This window comes from Aotus nancymaae, unplaced genomic scaffold (genome assembly GCF_030222135.1).
Source record: "Aotus nancymaae isolate 86718 unplaced genomic scaffold, 86718_ANA_hifiasm-v0.15.2.pri h1tg000007l, whole genome shotgun sequence".
NCBI classification, from domain to species: Eukaryota; Metazoa; Chordata; class Mammalia; order Primates; family Aotidae; genus Aotus; species Aotus nancymaae.
In genome coordinates, this window is record NW_026988418.1 from 5,895,857 (window position 1) to 5,914,908 (window position 19,052).

The window sequence follows — 19,052 nt, forward strand, 5'->3', positions numbered from 1 at the left end:
TCTCCCCTAGACTATATCGATGGCTCACGTCTGCTTCAAATTATTGTCTGAGATAAGAAAGACACCAGCCTGGAATGGCGCCTCAGTCAACCCATACTGAAGCTCCTTGAGAGGCCCAGGGACCTCCTCTGGCACAGAAAGACCTTATGTCTGATTTATGTCTGCATTTTGCTATTTGTTTTCTATGTGTCTCATGTCCTTTTTGTTCCTTCATCCCACCTTCTTTACTTTTCCCCGAGGATCATGTATTCTTTTTTTTTTCAATATATATATTTTTTATTGTACTTTAGGTTCCAGGGTACATGTCAGATCATGCAGGATTGCTGCATAAGTACATACATGGCAATGTGGTTTGCTGCCTCCATCCCCCTGTCACCTATATCTGGCATTTCTCCTGTTATCCCTCCCCAACCTCCCTACCCCCCGCTGTCCCTCCCCTAGTCCCCCACAACAGACCCCAGTGTGTGATGCTGCCCTCCCTGTGTCCATGTGTTCTCATTGTTCAACACTCACCTATGAGCAAGAACGTGTGGTGTTTGATTTTCTGTTCTTTTGTCAGTTTGCTGAGAATGATGGTTTCCAGATTAATCCATATCCATACAAAGGACACAAACTCATCGTTTTTATGGCGGCAGTGTATTCCATGGTGTATATGTGCCACATATTCCTTGTCCAGTCTGTCATTGATGGGCATTTGGGTTGGTTCCAGGACTTTGCTATTGTAAACAGTGCCACAATGAGCATACATGTGCATGTGTCTTTATAATAGAATGATTTATAATCCTTTGGATATACATTCAATAATGAAATGGCTGGGTCAAATGGAATTTCTATTTCTAAGTCCTTGAGGAATCGCCACACTCTCTTCCACAATGGTTGAACTAATTTACACTCCCACCAACAGTGTAAAAGTGTTCCTATCTCTCTACATCCTCTCCAGCATCTGTTGTCTCCAGATTTTTTAATGATCACCATTCTAACTGGCGTGAGATGGTATCTCAATTTAGTTTTGATTTGCATTTCTCTAATGACCAGTGATGATAAGCATTTTTTCATGTTTGTTGGCCTCATATATGTCTTCTTTTGAAAAGTGTCTGTTATGTCCTTCCCCCACTTTTGAATGGGCTTGTTTGTTTTTTTCTTGTAAATCTGTTTTAGTTCTTTGTAGATTCTGGATATTAGCCCTTTGTCAGATGGGTAGATTGCAAAAATTTTTTCCCATTCTGTTGCTTGCCGGTTCACTCTAATAATTGTTTCTTCTGCTGTACAGAAGCTCTGGAGTTTAATTAGATCCCATTGGTCTATTTTGGCTTTTGTTGTCAATGCTTTTGGTGTTTTAGTCATGAAGCCCTTGCCAATGCCTATGTCCTGAATGGTTTTGCCTAGGTTTTCTTCTAGGGTTTTTATGGTGTTAGGTCTTATGTTTAAGTCTTTAATCCATCTGGAGTTAATTTTAGTGTAAGGTGTAAGGAAGGGGTCCAGTTTCTGTTTCCTGAACATGGCTAGCTAGTTATCCCAACATCATTTATTAAACAGGGAATCCTTTCCCCATTGCTTGTTTTTGTCAGGTTTATCAAAGATCAGATGGTTGTAGACATGTGGCGTTGCCTCCGAGGCCTCTGTTCTGTTCCATTGGTCTATATCTCTGTTTTGGTACCAGTACCATGCTGTTTTGATTACTGTAGCCTTGCAGTATAGTTTGAAGTCAGGTAGTGTGATGCCTCCAGGTTTGTTCTTTTTGCTTAGGATTGTCTTGGCTATGTGGGCTCTCTTTTGGTTCCATATGAAGCTTAAGCTTACCTTCTTTTCTTTATATGGATGTTTTCTAGCATACCATTTTAATCCCTTTGTTGATTTTTAACTATTTTTGGAGTTATTTTCTTAGTGATTGCTCTAGGAATTATAATGGGTACTTTATGACAATCTACCTCAGAATAACGCTAAGTTAACTCCACCATAGAATTAAGAATAGAGAAACTTTGCTCCAATACAGCTTTATTCCCTCCCTTACCCCTCCCCTTTAGCAAAAGTCTATGAAACATGCATCACTGGGAGACTTCTGGAAAAATGACTAACTATTTATAGTTTAATTACAAATACCATATTAGTGATCTGACTACACATTAGTCATACAAAGTCATGATAAACCAAGTACAAAGGTCATGACAAACAATAGTTTTCACTGATTTCTATGCCTAAAACTTTATTCCCTCAATATGCTGTGTAAGAAAAAATAACAGCTATGTGTGCCATCCCAGGGAAAAAGGGTGGAAACTTCAGCAATCTACAGTACCTCAAAGCAGTTGTGCAAGGCTGGAATCTATTAGACATTCAGTAGCTCCTGGAATAACCCTCGATGCAAAGCTCATGGGTCATTAAGTAATGGGATGATCTTCAGTTGAGATAAGAGTTAATAACTCTCGAATGGTGCTTTGCTCATGGACATCGAGCTGTTGTTCTTCAGCAAGATTGAGGGCCCTCATGCCATATTCCTGTGCCTGAAATAGAATTGCAGTGACAACAGGAAGTTGCTACAGGAAGGCATAACATTGGGAAGCCCCATCTGTGCTCAACTCCAGAAATATGAGAGAGAACTCATCACCTTTTCACACCACTCACTGAGCTCTTGTTGATAAACCTAAAAACACATGCTGGGCCCTTACAGCTAGCCACATGTGCTTTTTTCTGGTGCCCTGCTAGGTGGGGCAGCAGGGCACCAGGAAAAAACCCCACCTGACTTGACAAACTAAGTACAAACTAAGTATACCTTCTTAACAAAGTGAGATCTTTGTAGGGCCTTAATCAGGTCCTATAGGCCATCACTGGAAGGCACAGAGGTGACAGGTGCCACAGTAAATGACCACCCTGGGGTGGTCCTGGGGGCCATGTGGCCTAGAGTTTTGACTTGGAAAGAAGCTCTCTTTTCTTCCTCCCTTCTTCCCTTTCTTCCTTTCTTCCTACAAATAGTTACTGAATGGTTACTATGTTCCAGGTACTGTGAGTACAGGCAGAAAGTCCTATTCTCATGGAACTTACAGTGTAGTAGGGGAGAAAGACAATAAACAAGACAAATAAGTAAAACATGATAGTATCTTAAATAGGGATAAATGCTAAGGAAAAAAATAAAGCAAGAAAGGGGATAGGAAGCATTACAGGTAGTAGTAGGGGTTTACAGTTTTAGGCAGGGAGACCAGGGAACGCTTCAGTGAAAAGAAAACAGCTGAGTCAAGTGAAGGCCTGAAGGAAGTGAGCCGCCAGTCTTGATGTATAGATGTGTGCCTTTTGTCTAAGGCCTCTTGTAGATCTAATGTACCCTGGAGTAATGACTTCCTTGAGTATACAGTGGAAAACTGGACATTGCACTGCAGAAAAGAGGTTTTGTCCAATGTAAATTTGAAAGTTCAGTGGAAATATTTTCCTATTCCTCACCCATTCCTATGCCTATCCCAGACAGGGTTAGTGCCCTTCCTCTGTGCTCCCACAGTGCTCTGGGCTTCGCTGTCATTCTCTATTATAACCTGCTGACTGTGAGCTCCTCCAGGCCTGGTATACTGCAGGTGCTTAGTAAAAGTTAGCTAAAGAAAGAAAAGAAGGGAGGGAGGGAGGAGGGAAAGGAATCTTAAATTTTCCCATGTCACCCACACAGAAAGGACTCCTTCCAACCAGCCTCCATTCTCTCCCCCTGCCTGCTGCTTTTTCTTTTCTTTTCTTTCTTTCTTTCTTTCTTTTTTTTTTTTTTTTTTGAGACAGGATCTTGCTCTGTCACCCAGGCTGGAGTGAGTGCAGTGGCACAAGCATGGCTCACTGCAGCCTCAACCTCTTGGGTTCAAGCAATCCTTTCATCTCAGCCTCCGAGTAGCTGGGACTACAGGTGTACACCACAATGCCCGGCTGATTTTTTTTATTTTTAGTAGAGACTGGGTCTCATTATGTTGCCCAGGCTGGTCTTGAACTCCTGGGCTTAAGCAATCATCCTGCCTCAGCCTCCCAAAGTTCTGGGATTACAGGCATAAGTCACCACTGTGTCTGGCTTAGTTTTCTGTATAGCAGTTTCTATTATCTGAAATTATATTAGACATATATATGTTTATTTCTACTCCTCCAAAAAACACAAGTGTCATGGAGATAAGAAATGTATTGATTACCACTGTATCCCCAGTCCCTAGAGTAGTGCTTTGCAAATGACAGATGTTCAATAAATGTTTGAATGAATGAGAGAATCAACAAATAAATCAATAAACCTGAGATATGCCAGGTATGCTTACTGTCTGTAAGACACTGGGCAAAGAACTGACCTTCTCAGTGCTTCAGTTTCCTTGTTTGTAAAGTAGAGATAATAAAATACCTACCTCATAAGGTTGGTGTAAGCATTAAGTATGATAATTATGCAAAGGGTTCAGACAATGACTGGTATGTAAAAAGTGCTCAAAACCAGTTACTTTTTGAATCATTTCATGGCAATGCATTTCTGTCTGAATCCCCACAGCAACAGGAAACTCAGTCACTGAGTGGAGTTAGAACAACTGAGTGGAGTTAGAGCTGCTACTTCATCCCTCCAAGGCTCCTCGGAGCCCTCCTGCCCCGCAGGCTTCCTAGCACTGCTCCAGACTCCCTTTAACTATGCAAGCCTGGGATCCGGGAAGAAGACAATCCAGCTTCCATTATGCAGGCTGGACCCAACACAAGAGAAACGTCAAGTCACGAGCATCTGAACTTTGGAGTGAGGGCTTGCCCTGAGGGCAAAAGCTATTGGAATTGGGCAAAACACAGATGAGTTCAACTAGATGAATTTCTACCTTCATTTTAGACATGTTGCTTTTTTAGGGAAACTTGCCTTTGAAGAATTCATCATCAGGTAGTAAAGCATGACCAGGATTTTCAGAACAAAGATAGTTTTTTGGGGAGCTTTGTCAGCAGTAGATTCTCGAATTTTCAAGATTGAAGTCAGGATGCGAATGGCTTCTGCTTCCTGGGCTTCATCTGCATTGGAAGGGGGAGAAAGGAAAAACAGCTCTTGGCAATTGAGTCTCCCCTCATCAAAAGCACTCAGCTGTTACAGGGCCTGGTCTGCTGAAGCCTTCCCAGGGGCACTGGTGGAAATAGCACAAATTACAGCAAGCTCTTTACCTGGAGGACTCCCTCCATGTGCAAAGCAGGAAGCAAGGAAGCAGGAGTTTCAGACCACTTTCCAGATTTGCTTAGCATGTCATTATCAGAGTAGCCTGAAAATATGCTCACTCCCACAGGTCCCAAAGTTGCTAAGGTTTTCTCTTTTGGAGTCTTGAACTCTAGATCTCTTGGGCTTGCAAACACAGAGAATTTGTTACAGGCAGATACCTTGGGTCCAATTCCTTGGGTCCTATAGCTGAGAGGAGAACTGGGGAAGGGACTTTTTGTGGTTGCATCAGCTTAACTCTTCTCCCCCAGGCCAAAGATGCGTAAGAAACAGCCTTCATGCTTCCCTCTGTTTACTATTTTCCCCAGTAGTTTTTGGTCCTACTTTAGTCATCATTTACTGAGAAATTATAACAGGTACTTAAAAGCACTTACACAAGTACTAAACTTAAAGAAAAAAGACAAAAGGATATGCACCATTATGTTAAGTTTGGCTATCTTTGGATATCTGTGATTTCCAAGTGTTCTGCTGTAATGTGAACTACTTGCATAATGAGAGAAAATTCAATTAAGTTATTAATTTGTTAAACTGTAGCTCAAAACCTCTCCTCTAGAGTCTTCCTTCTTCAACACCACCCCAGCTGTCCTTATGTCTTCATTCTGGAACTCATCTAATAATATAATTTGTACTTACAGGAATATTCTTTTGTTATTGCCTATAGGTTCTATATCACCAACTGCACTGTATGTCTCTTTTGAGCAGAAACAAGATCCTCTGTGTCTTTTCATTGTCTCTGAGGGCATGATGCTATATGGTGCTATTTAACACTTAGCCCTTTGCTGCACCGGGGAATACAGTTTAATCCAGTTGGGCCCTGCCACTGAGAAGCTCACTGTTCAGTAAAGCATGAAGCTAAGGCACGAGAAGAAATTAGCAATGCAACTTCTGTGTACAGTCTACCTTGGCTTCTATGTCCTGGAGCAAGAGTCTCCAACCCCCAGGCCATGGCTCAGTACTGTTTTGTGACCTGTTAGGAACTGGGCTGTGCAGCAGGAGGTGAGCAGGGGTGGTGAGGGTGAGCAAAGCTTCATCTATTTACAGCCACTTCCAACTGCTCGCATTAACACCTAAGCTCCGCCTCCTGTCAGTTCAGTGGCAGCATTAGATTCTTTTAGGAGCGTGAACCCTGTTGTAAACTGCGCATGGGAGGGATCTAGGTTGCACACTCCTTATGAGAATCCAACGCCAGACGATCTGTCACTGTCACCCATCACTCCCAGATGGGACCATCTAGTTGCAGGAAAACAGGCTCAGGGCTCCCACTGATTCTATATTATAATGCATGGTATTGTTTTATATATTACAATATATTAATAATAATAATAAAAATGTAGGGCACAATAAATGTAATGCATTTGAATTCTCCTGAAACCATCTCTTCCCCACCCCCCAGTCCATGGAAAAATTGTCTTCCATGAAACGGGTCCCTGGTGCCAAAAAGACTGGAGACTGCTGCCCAATCTTTTTTTTTTTTCCTTTGTTTTTTTGAGACAGAGTCTCGATCTGTCACCCAGGCTGGTGTGCAGTCGCATGATTTCGGCTCACTGCAACCTCTGCTTCCCAAGTTCAAGCAATTCTCCTGCCTCAGCCTCCCAAGTAGCTAAAATTACAGGTGCATGCCACCACACCCAGCTAACTTTTAGTAGAGATGGGGTTTCACAGCGTTAGCCAGGATGGTCTCTGTCTTCTGACCTCATGATCCGCCTGCCTCGGCCTCCCAAAGTGCTGGGATTACAGATGTGAGCCACCACGCCCAGCCCAGCTACCCAATCTTTTAAGGAGGGATAACATAAAAAATGGATTTTCTGCAGCAATCACAGGGGGCTTTGATGGAGTCTTTTTTTCCTCTAAATCTGCCCCTTATTAACCCCCTGAATGGCTATGTGTGATGATAGGGATCTGAATTCTTCCCAACACTGGTAAAACTCTCTTTGATCCCCATGTCTCAGTTTTCTCCATCAGCAACATGGGGAAGGTGGCAGTGCTCTGCTTCATGACAGGGACAGCTGCTTTCCCTCTTAGGGACAAGTTCTGTGTATTGGGTGAGATGAAGTCACGCTCTGCCTTCAGGGAAAACTGCTACTTACCCAAGCCAGTGTCATTCTCAAATAATTCGCCCAGTAAATCCATTTGTTGGGTGTGAGCCTGTGAGAGGACTTGATAGTGATTGTTCAAATATGCATCCCAGATCTCAGAGACCTGTTGGGAAAAGAGATGGTAATATGACAAGCAGGCCAGATCTCAGCCGCTGGACCAGGCAGGTGAGGAGAATAGAGCATTTGGCAGGGTTTCTAAACAACTTAGAGGTTCTCTCTCTTACTGTGCCTGGAGGCAGAGGGAGTCCTAGGAGCCCAAACAGGCCTGGCCAAGGTAAGTGTAAGAAGTGATGGGCTGCAAAGGGCCTGTGGCTGCTAGTCTTGGGGTAGCCCTAGTGGGGTCTAATAACAGTGGTTATCTTTTGTGCAGCACATACAGCACGAAACCTTCACATCCTCATAACATCCTGATGTAATATTCTTACTATTCCCATTTTACATGTAAATAAACTGAGGCTCAGAGAAGTTCAGATCACACATGACTTCTGGTAATAGCTGTTAAGTGGCATAGCCAGAATTTAAACCCAGGTCTATCTGACTCTAAAGCTTTTAAGCTACAGCAAAATGCCTCTTTCTCAGAGGCAGGTCGAAAACATGAGTCAACAGTCAGCATGAAAGCCTATATTACCCATTTATTACACAAATGATCGCCTGCTAAGTGAGGTGTTACTATATGGATATAACTAACATTTCAATATATTGGAAATAGTTTTAAATCTTTTACAGGTAAATATGGACATTTTAAAGTACTCTCATGCTCTTGGATCCCTTGACAAGATCTTGTAGCAATAGATTTCCCTTGAAAACCTCTTCTCCTTCTCTATTGGACACTCCAGTATGCCCACATTGGCTTGCTGTATGAGTATGACAGAGCACACAACAGTCTCTTTGAAGGGGTTTGGCTCTTACTGACCTATCCTTCATTATTTGTTAATCACCCTATGGATATTAAGGGTTAGTTTATTTTGGTAGTGGAGACACAGAAGAAAGAAAATAGAGTATATCATGTATCAGGCTATATAATCTTAGGCAAGCCACTTCATCTCTTTGTGCCTCTTTCTCATGAATGGTAGGTTTCTCGTGAATAGTCCAGTACAAGTTGTAAGATATCAAGCCTAAGAGTCAAGGCGTGGCTCCCACATTCCCCAGCTTACCTTGGTGTACAATGTGTCTGCCAGGTCCAACTTTTTAAGGTCATAGAATATATTAGCCAGGTGGAAGTAGCCTCCTGAAGTCCTAATGTCCTCTGTTCCAAATGCACAACTGGCAAAATAAATCTATGGCAGGAGGAAGAAGGAGAGTGCTTGAGTTCCTTTTTCAAATCATATATCTGATAAAGGACTTGTATCCAGAACACACATGAAAAACTGTTACAACATTCTAATTTTAAATGGGCAAAAGATCTGAACTGACATTTCTCCAAAAAGATATTCAAATGAATAATAAGCACATGAACAGATGCTAACATTGTTAGTAATTAGGTAAATGCAAAACAAAGCCATAATGAGATATCACTGCATACCCACTAGGATGGTTCAAATCAAATTCAGAAAATAAAATTGTTGGGAAGGATGTGAATAAAATGAAACACTCATACGTTGTCAGTGGGAATGTAAATGGTGTAGCCTCTGTGGAAACAGTTTGGTAGTTCATAAAAAAGTTAAACATAGAGTTGCTACATGACCCAGCAATTCCTCTTCTAAGTACCTACCAAGAGAAATGGAAATATATGTCCACACAAAGACTTGTATGTAAATGTTTATATCCACATTATTTAAAATATACAAAACATAGAAACAACCAAAATGTCCATCAACCAATAAATGGATAGACAAATTATGGTATACCCAGACAATGGAATACTAATCAGCAACAGAGGAATGAACTGTTGATATACGCAACAACATGGATGAATCTCAAAATAATCATGCTAGGGGAAAGAGGTCAGATGCAAGGACCACATACGATTTTGTCTGTATGAACTATCCTGAGAAGGCAAATCTGTAGAAACAGGAAGTGGTTACCTGAGGCTGGAATGGGAATGGGAAATGACTGCAAATGGATACAAGGGATCTCTTTAGGGTAATGGAAATGTTCTGAAACTTGTTTGTGCTGATGGTTACACTACTCTGTAAATTTGCTAAAAATAATTTAATTATACACTTAAAATGGGTAAATTTTATGGTATATATCAATAAAGTTGTGTGTATGTTTTTTTAAAGCTATGCTAAAGAATCTGAGCTTGTGCTAATTCTTTTTGTACTAATTCTTAACTGTGTGGCCCAGCTCAGGACAGAATGTGCCTCTGCTTAATTTACTGGAGGATGTAAGTATATAGAGATAATACAAACAAAGAATTGTATCAACTGGGCATGGTGGCTCATGCCTGTAATCCCAGCACTTTGGGAGGCTGAGGTGAGTGGATCACCTGAGGTCAGGAGTTCAAGACCAGCCTGACTAACATGGTAAAACCCCATCTCTACTAAAAATACAAAAATTAGCCAGGCGTAGTGGCGGGCATCTATAATCCCAGCTACTCAGGAGGCTGAGGCAGGAGAATCTCTTGAACCCAGGAGGTGGAGGTTGCAGTGAGCCAAGATCGCATCATTGCACTCCAGCCTGGGTGACACAGCCAGACTCCATCTCAAAAAAAAAAAAAAAAAAAAGAATTGTATTAGTCAGGGGCCCAGGTGGAACCAGATGGCACCCTCAAAAAGATTGCCTGAAGTTAGTTTAATGGAATTATTATTATTTGACATGTAAAACGGTTAAGAAACCAACGAGCGCTAGGGAAAAGCCCTACAAGTGAAATCAAGGCCTAGTAAAACACCAGGGGGTACCAACAGCAAGAAACTATTACCTTCCTGACACCTGAAACAGCAAGGGAAGGAAACAAGGTTATCAGGGCCCAGCAAGAGCTAACACTATGGAAGAAGGCTGCCTGACAGGAGCTGTGGCACAGAGGAACACTGTTCCTGCCAGATCAGGGGTGGGGCAGAGAGGCAGTATAGAGAATCGGTGCCCCAGCCTCTTTCTCCTCCTAGTTTCCCCTGTTATGCCTCCCACTCTCCAAACCCAACCAAAGGCAGAGAGCAACGGAGTCCACAGAGGTTGTGTCGTCCATAGAGGTCAGACTCCCAGGGCATAGAGTAGGGCAGAGAATGGATATGGGGTAGGGGGATTTAAAGAATAAGCAGCATCAAATTTAATCTATGAGCATTGTACAGGCAGGCAACCAGAGGAAGGGCTGCTTGGTGCAGAAGCCAGAAGAGAGGATGAAGAAAGAACCAACCTGCATGGAGACTGCAGTCTGACCCTACACTAACTCAGATTTCACGCCTAGGAACTCTTTTCTCTGGTAATATTTTCTAATACTGAAATCCTAATAGAAACCTCTTAAATTTTGAAAGAACAATTCAGTTATTACCCTCAACATCCCATCTAACCTTTATACAGTTTTATCATTGATAAGTGCTTTCTTATACATCTAGCTCTTTTAAATTTAATGATCAACACTCTGAAGTATATTAATATTATTTTAAAAAATAATAGCCAAAGTACTATACATATATTGTCCTATTAATCTTTGCAATGACCCAGTAAGGCAGAGACTATTTTATTATTCCTGTCTTACGAGTGATGAAAGGGGTTAAACAAATTTTCCAAGACTATGTAAGCTAGTGAAACAACAGAGCTGGGACTACAAGCAAAGCCTTTCTCTTAACAAGTATGCTGTTTTGCCTCCCTTTACTCTTCAGGGCAACTGAAACTTCAGGAATATGTGCCCTGGCCAAGGTTGAATAGCCAGGAAGTAGAAATGCTTGAACTCAGGTCGTTAGAATTGTGTTATTACCAACATCCCACCAAATAATCAGTTGTAAACCGAAAGTTTTAGAGAAATGCACAGTTTTAAAAAAATTAAGCAGATTTTGGAAATATCCAGGTGTTATAATTTAGATTTGGAAATATCCAGGTGTTATAATTTAGATTTGGAAATATCTAGGTGTTATAATTTAGATTTGGAAATATCCAGGTGTTATAATTTAGCTTGTTTACATCATTGGCCAGATGATAACGGGCTTCTTCGTAGTTTTTCTTGGCTATAAAGAGAAGTCCCAGGTTCCGATGTAGTAAAGAGTGGGTGGCATTACTACAGTCAGTTGATTTGAGGACTGTCCACTGGGCTTGGAATAGATATTCTTCAGCCTGAATGATTCGGCCCAGACCTGCCCGAAAGCAGAAAAGAAGGTTACAATTCATATCCTGGCCAAAAAACACATAATGAAATATAAGTCATTATCCATTCACTCACATATTCATTGACTCAAGTATTTATTGACACACAAAAACTCACACAGGAATGTTCATAGCAGCCTATTTGGAAGAGTAAAAAAAAAAAAATAGAAACTATGTAAACGTCCATCAGCTGATGAGTGGATAAACAAAAGGAGCATCTCCATCTCCATCTCATCTCCATATCCATAAGTAGAATATTGCTCAGTTGTAAGAAGGAATGAAGTAGTGATACCCACTATAATGTGGTTGGACCTTGAAAATACTATGCTAAGTGAAAGAAGCCAGACACCAAAGGCCACGTGTTGTATGATTCCATTTATATGAAATGTCCGGAAAAGGCAAATCCATAGAGATGGAAAGTAGACTAGTGGTGGCCAGGCACCCACAGGGGGTCCAATGCAAGGAAGGCACTAAGAGGGAGTAACTGCTGACAATTACAGGGTTTCTTTTAGGAGTGATGAAAATGTTGTGTAATTAGATTGTGGTAATTGTCACACAATCTTCAGAATGTGCCAAAACCACTGAATTGTCCTTTTTTTTTTTTTTTGAGACAGAGTCTCACTCTGTTGCCCAGGCTGAAGTGTACTGGGGCAATCTTAGCTCACTGCAACCTCTGCCTCCTGGGTTCAAGTGATTCTCATGCCTCAGCCTCCCAAGTAGCTGGGACTGTAGGCATGTGCCACCACGCCTGGCTAATTTTTCTGTTTTTAGTACAGAGGGGGTGTTTCACCATGTTTGCCAGGCTGGTCTAAAACCCCTGACCTCAGGTGATCCACCGCCTTGGCCTCCCAAAGTATTAGGATTACAGGCATGAGACATGCATCTGGCCTGAATTGTCCTTTAAAAGGGTGAATTTTATGATATGTGAATTACATCTCAATTGTGAAATATATGTATGCATATCTAATACCCTTTATGTGCCAGGCCTTGTGTTGAGTGATGGGAATTCAAAGTGCAACATGAAAACAAATATATGTATAATATAGAATAACTGTGATAGAAACACAGGCTTTGGAAGTGTGAGAGGATAGGAAATGTTTAATTCTACAGATGAGATGGAAAGGGATGCTGAAGCAGAGTCTAAGCTGGGTTTTGAGGATGAATGGAAGTTTCCCAGATAGATAAGGCAGAGAGAGCATCCCAGGCAGAAGTAACAGCATGTACAGTGTCATGGAAATACGAAATATGAAATACATTATGTTCAGAGAATTATACAGAGTCATAGCTGCAGGGAATTGGTTCCAGAATCCCCACCAGATACCTAAATATAAGGATGCTCAAGGCTCTAACATAAAATAGTGTAGTATTTGCATATAGCCTATGCACATCCTTTCATATACTTTAAATCATCTCTAAATTACTTATAATACCTAATACAACATAAATGCTATGTAAATAGTTTTTCTACTATATTGTTTTTGTCTTTTTTGAATTTAAATTTTTTATCTTTTTTTGTTTCTAAGCCCACAAGTAACATCATGTATCGTTTTTATTTGTTTCATTTTAAATCATTGTATTATTTTAAAAACAATTTTGATCCATGGTTGCTTGAATGGGCAGATGCAGAACCTGCAAATACGGAGGGCTGACTGTATTGGCCTGTGATGCTGGAGAACAAATTGTGAAGGACAGAGTGGCAGAAAATGAGGCTACGGTGGTAGGCAGGAGGCAGGCAGGTCATGGAGGGGGGCTTAGTGAGTTATGCCAAGGAACTTGATGCATGTGGATTAAAAACTAGAGGATTTTCAAAAAGGGCAAGAGAATCACATTTAAATTTAGAAAGATCTTCTGGAACCAACGTGGAAGTGGGACCAGAGGGGAGGAATAAAGATAGAAGATTCACTGGAAGATGTCTGAAACAGTTCAAGCAAGCACTCTTAAGAGCCTGAACCAAGACAGTGAATGAAGATGGAGGAGATCCAGAAGAGACAGGAGGTAGAATGGATAGCACATAGTTACTAAATGATGTAGAAGAGAAAGGAAGTCCACCTTTATTGCTAACATTCAGATACTCTTGACACTTAAAGCTTTTTGTTTATTACATATCATCTTTACATATACAGTGGCCTGCCTACCTGCTTGGTTCCTAGGGAAATTTGTCAGAAATGAATAGAAAGCCATTGCATCAGCGTGCTGCAGGGCAGGAAGCGTGCTCTGGGGGTGAAGCATTGGTGTGACAGGTGCTGCAGCAGAAAGGGCACCAATGAAGAATTAGGAGATAAGGACATGAACCCTTCATAAGCTAACCTTCTGCTCTTCTGTGTCCTTGCTTCCTGTCAGACCTAGTTCATAGGTAAGCATGCTTTTATTCCAGTTGTAACCCTACATCACTGAATTAAAGGAAAAGAGATGAAGAAGAAGCAGTCCACAAGAAACAGCAAGTAACTTTGCTTGATGGAATATCAAAGTACAAACTAAAATGGGAAACTACTAGATTAAGAGCAAGAGGCCTAGTCCCTGATCCTGGTTTACATGAACATGGCAAGTCACATTTTCCCTCTAGGCTTTGTCTATAAAATATGAGGTTTAGACTGAAGTCCTCCCAAATCTGAAGAAGCAAATGACTCTTAGCTAAGATTGTTTAGATGGGGGAAAAAAATAGTACAGAGCATTGACAAATACTGGAAATTTAACATTTTCACCATCCAGTTCTCACTCAAGGAGGCAATGCCAAAGAAAAGAAGACTGCAAGGCCCAGCTGAACCAGCATCTAGTCCTAAAGGAGAATAAACTGTGAGGCTAGAGAGAGAAAGGTGAAAAGAATTGGCTGCTACTAGCCCCTGAGATTACAGTCAGAGCTAAGCTTGTGACCAGTGGGTGCATAAGTTCAGGTCTGCCTCTTACGGACAGTGCCTGCCTGGAGAGGCATAGGGTGAACTGGAGGTGGTGGAGACATAAAGGAAATGACGCTATCCCTTAGGATGATTTTAATAGTATTTGGAACTGAGAAATGACAGCCACTTAAAGACCAGTGTCTGAAGGGTGAGTCAACAGGCTTATACTGGGTTAGCGGCAGATCTGAGAGATAATACGGGGGAAGATTTTGCAGGACTTGGTGATGAAAGTAAAGGAACACAGAATACAGCAGTCACAGCTGAGTCAAAGGCTGTGGTTGCGAAGTGCTCAGGGGAAGAAAAGGGAATCTGCGTTTATTGAATACTTGTTATTTGCCCAACACTGTGCTAGTCCCTTTGCATCTGTGGTCTAAGTCTGCCAACAGCCCTGTTAAGTAATTATCAGATGAGGAATTTGAAGAGGAGGCAACTTCATTCATTCATTCAACCAACCATATATTCACCTAATTAACTAAGTCTCTATCATGATCCATGATGCTCAGTGCACACTGAAACATGATCCCTGACTCCAAGAATCTTAAAATCAAGTGAAGTAGGCATACAATAAATAGACAAAACATGAGTGCTGTGAAGAAAATGAACAGAACACAATGACCAAAATCCTAGCTCACTGCAGCCTCTACCTCCTGGGCTTAAGCAATCCTCCCGTCTCAGCCTCCCAAGTAGCTGGGACTACAGGTACATGCCACCATGCCTGCCTAATTTTTTTTATTGAGATGGAGTTTTGCTCTGTTGCTAGGCTGGAGTGCAGTGGTGCAATCTCAGCTAACTGCAACATCCATCTCCGGATTCAAGCAATTCTCCTCCCTTAGCCTCCCGAGTAGCTAGGACTACAGGCATGTGCCACCCCACTCAGCTAATTTTTGTATTTTTAGTAGAGACAGGGTTTCACCATGTTGGCCAGGATGGTCTTGATCTCTTGACCTCGTGACCTGCCCACCTTGGCTTCCCAAAGTGCTGGGATTACAGGCGTGAGCCACCGTGCCTGGTCAATTTCTCTTTCTTTTAAGAGATGAGGTCTTAAGGCCAGGCACGGCGGCTCACGCCTGTAATCCTAGCACTTTGGGAGGCCAAGGTGGGTGGATCACCTGAGGGCAGGAGTTCAAGACCAGCCTGGCCATCATGGTGAAACCCTATCTTTAAATTAAAAAAAAAAAAAAAGAGAGATGAGGTCTTGCTAGGTTGCCTGGGCTGGTCTTGAATTTCTGGGCTCAAGAGATCCTCCCATTTCAACCTCCCAAAGTGCTGAAATTACAGGTGTGTGTCACCATACCTGACCAGTTTAAGCAGACACCTGAAGGTTGATCAAAAGCCAGCCACATATGAGAGAGGAAAGAGCATCCCAGGGAGAAGGAACCATGTGTGTGAGAGCTCTGAGTGACACAAAGAGCTTGGTGCCTACGATCACCTAGCCAGTAAAGAAAGAGCTGAGATTTGAACCCAGGCTCTCCTGCTTCCAAAGTGCTGATAACAGTAGGGGAAGATGAGTAGGTGGCTCCTCCTCGAAATGCTACTGAAAATGTCATTTCTAGTTGTTTAAATTTCAAAGATTTGCAAAAAAAAAAAAAGGAAAGAAAAAAAGCTGAATATCTGTTATCTTTCTACTCCAGTCTGCAGGAATCTCTAAGATGGGAAAGAAATGTGCACAGGGAAGCGATTTCTTTAGACTTCCAAAAAGGTCAGCAAGGTTTTGAATCAATGGCTGTGGAGTTACAGTGAAATCTTCCTTTTACACAGCACTTTCCAGACTTCAAAGCACTTTCATGGTCATTACACTCAAATTCATTTCATCCTTAAATGAATCCTGTGAAGAGAACTCAGATTCAACACATACTCACACAGTGCTCACTAGGTTTCAGGTACTGTGAAATTAATTTTTTAGTGCCTTCTCTGTGCTAAGTACTGGGCTGAGCATGAAGACATATGTGACGAGTAAGAATAGACATAGATCCAGTTCTCCCTGAGCTTACAGTTTACTGGATCAGGGAGACAATTAAATAATTTCATCAATGAATATAATTATTAATGGAATAAGTGCTCAGAAGAAAGGAGTAGGTCTTTAAATGAGTATATTAAAAAAGAGACCCAGCTGAGTGTGGTGGCTCACACCTGTAATCCCAGCACTTTGGGAGGCCGAGGAAGGTGGATCATTTGGAGTCAGGGGTTCAAGACCAGCCTGGGCAACTTAGTGAAACCCTATCTTACTAAAAATACAAAAATTAGCTGGGTGTGGTGGTGTGTGCCTGTAGTCCCAGCTACTCGGGAGGCTGAGGCAGGAGAATCACTTGACCCCAGGAGGCAGAGGCTGTAGTGAACCGAGATCATACCACTGCACTCCAGCCTAAGCAACAGATTGGGCCTCTGTTTAAAAAAAAGAGAGAGACCCGACCTGGTCTGGAGGCCTGGGAAAGGCTTCTAGACAAACGGGTAGTAAACCTTGAGCTGAGACCTGAAAGACGATTAGGAGTTGATTCGGTGAAGGGAAGGGGAGGAGAATTGGAGAGAGTGGCTACAGAAAAGCCTTTCAGAACAAGAAAATCATTGTGCTTCTGAGGAACTGAGAGAAGGCCAGTCGGTGTAACTGGAAGGGAGGGAGAAAAGAATTCAAGAGAGACAAAATGATAGAATTGAGGTGAGAGAATGTGCTAAGGGCTAGAACAAGCAGAGCCTCATGGGTTGCTTTAGAAATTTGATTTAGAGGAGTGATTTGGTCACATTTTTGTATGCAAACTAGATTGGAGGGAGGCCAGAGAAGATGTAGGAAGACCAATTAGCAGGCAGTGGTCTAGATGAGAGATGATGAGACTTGGGCAAAGTGGTGACTTTTCCAAAATCCCATAGGTAGTCAGTGTCAGAGATAAACAGAACCTGGGCTGTATTTTCTTGTCCAGTGCTTTTCTCATTAGTTTGGAGGAAAGACAGTCTGGAATGGGGTATCAGATCTGTGAAGGCTGAGCAGGGCATTCCTGCAGGCAAACAGTCTGGTATGGGGAGTTGGAACCCACACAAGTGAAGAGGGATTCACACAGCAGAGGCAGCCTGGAATGGGGAGTCAGAGCCCATGGCAGGGGAGGAGGTATCAGTAAGGTGGAAAGGATGGAGTTAGAGAGGGGGGATTGGTTTATACAGGGGAATTGATTAATACACAAATAAACTAATGAAAGTGGAAGCGTCAGCAAAGGGAGTTGCAATTATGGAATGGGAGCAAATCAGATTGGACCCTGTGGTGCTGTATTAGAGCTGGATGAAACAGTCTAGACTTGTGGTCATACAGCTATTGATGTAGATATATAGATATAGGCCGGGCAGGGTGGCTCACACCTGTAATCCCAGCACTTTGGGAGGCTGAGGTGGGTGGATCACTTGAGGCCAGGAGTTGAGATCGGCTTGGCCAACATGGTGAAACCCTGTATCTACTACAAATAGAAAAATTAGCCAGGTGTGATGGCGCATGCCTGTAGTCCCAACTACTTGGGAGGCTGAGGCAGAAGAATTGCTTGAACCCAGGAGGTAGGGGCTGCAGTGAGCTCAGATTGTGCCACTGTGCTCTAGTCTAGGTGATAGAGTGAGACTTTGTTTCAAAATATATATACAGATAGATAGAGAAATAAATACAGATGTAATGTATGTCTATATACACCCATTACTGTATTTACACTTACTCCCTAACTCTGTTCACTGAGAAGGCCTGGGAGCAGTAACAGCCCAATGGCATGAGTACATCTAGTGCTTGGCTCTTGGCTTCTGAATTTCACTTTCCACTAAAAGAAATCAGGGATCTTTAGAGGTATGTTCCAGAAAGCAAGAAAGTGATCAAAGAACAAATGGGCTTGTATCTAGGAGATACAGAAGCCAGCTTGAGTGGGGGCTGCCCCTAGTCACATCAGGGAGAGTTTGAGCATTAAATTAATGATAGTAATGGATTTAAGCCCATTGAACAAAATAGGAAACCAAAAGTCAATACTGATATAAATAACTAAATGAATACATTGAAAATTTGATGAGGAATGGGATATTTATATGGTTTCAGAGGACCTCCCTAGGAAATGAAAATTAAAGTTATTAATTAAAGAAGGGGGAAAGAGTAACATTATAGGGAGGAAGCCTGACAGACACCATCCTAATAACATAATTAAAATGAACATCATCAGTAATGGAAAAAAATGAAAGCATGCCAATTTATAGGATGGTATGAAAACACAGCATCACCTCTGTACTGTTTTTGCCAAAAATCCATAACCTGAGTTTTGTCATTAGGAAATATCAGACAAACCCAAATTGAAAGATGTTTTATACAATAATTGACCTGTAACCTTTAAAAGTGTCAAGGTCATAAAAGTCAAGAGAAGGCTAAGAAACTATTCCAGAGTTTTGTTGCCAACACATGTTAACAAACGAAAAGTGTGATCTTGAACTGTATCCTCTTGCTATGAAGATGTTATTGGGAAAAGTCAAGAAACTTGAATGGGCTCTTCTTAGATGATAGGGTCCCTTTGTGTGATTCCCACGAAGACATTCTCCTTCATAACCACAATACAATCTGTCTCATCTACTAAGGGGATCCTTCTTCTCAATGGGGCCCCCTTAGTAGATGAGGTTGTATTGTGGTTATGAAAGTATTTGTGGGAA

General features: G+C 41.9%; 1 protein-coding gene across 6 annotated transcripts in view; it reads right to left on the minus strand.

The window, feature by feature from the left end:
- Positions 1-492: 492 nt before the first annotated feature.
- Positions 493-19,052, minus strand: part of ZMYND12 (zinc finger MYND-type containing 12) — a 36,782-nt gene continuing 18,222 nt past the window's right edge. For all 6 annotated transcript variants that reach the window (XM_012434717.3, XM_012434719.3, XM_064372254.1 and 3 more), the window contains 5 exons: positions 11,329-11,498; positions 8,427-8,549; positions 7,264-7,375; positions 4,835-4,980; positions 493-2,498 (listed from right to left, as the gene is read on the minus strand). In XM_012434717.3, the coding sequence (XP_012290140.2) occupies positions 2,376-2,498; positions 4,835-4,980; positions 7,264-7,375; positions 8,427-8,549; positions 11,329-11,498 (674 nt within the window). In that variant the 3' untranslated portion in view covers positions 493-2,375. The remainder of the gene's footprint in view (positions 2,499-4,834; positions 4,981-7,263; positions 7,376-8,426; positions 8,550-11,328; positions 11,499-19,052) is intronic.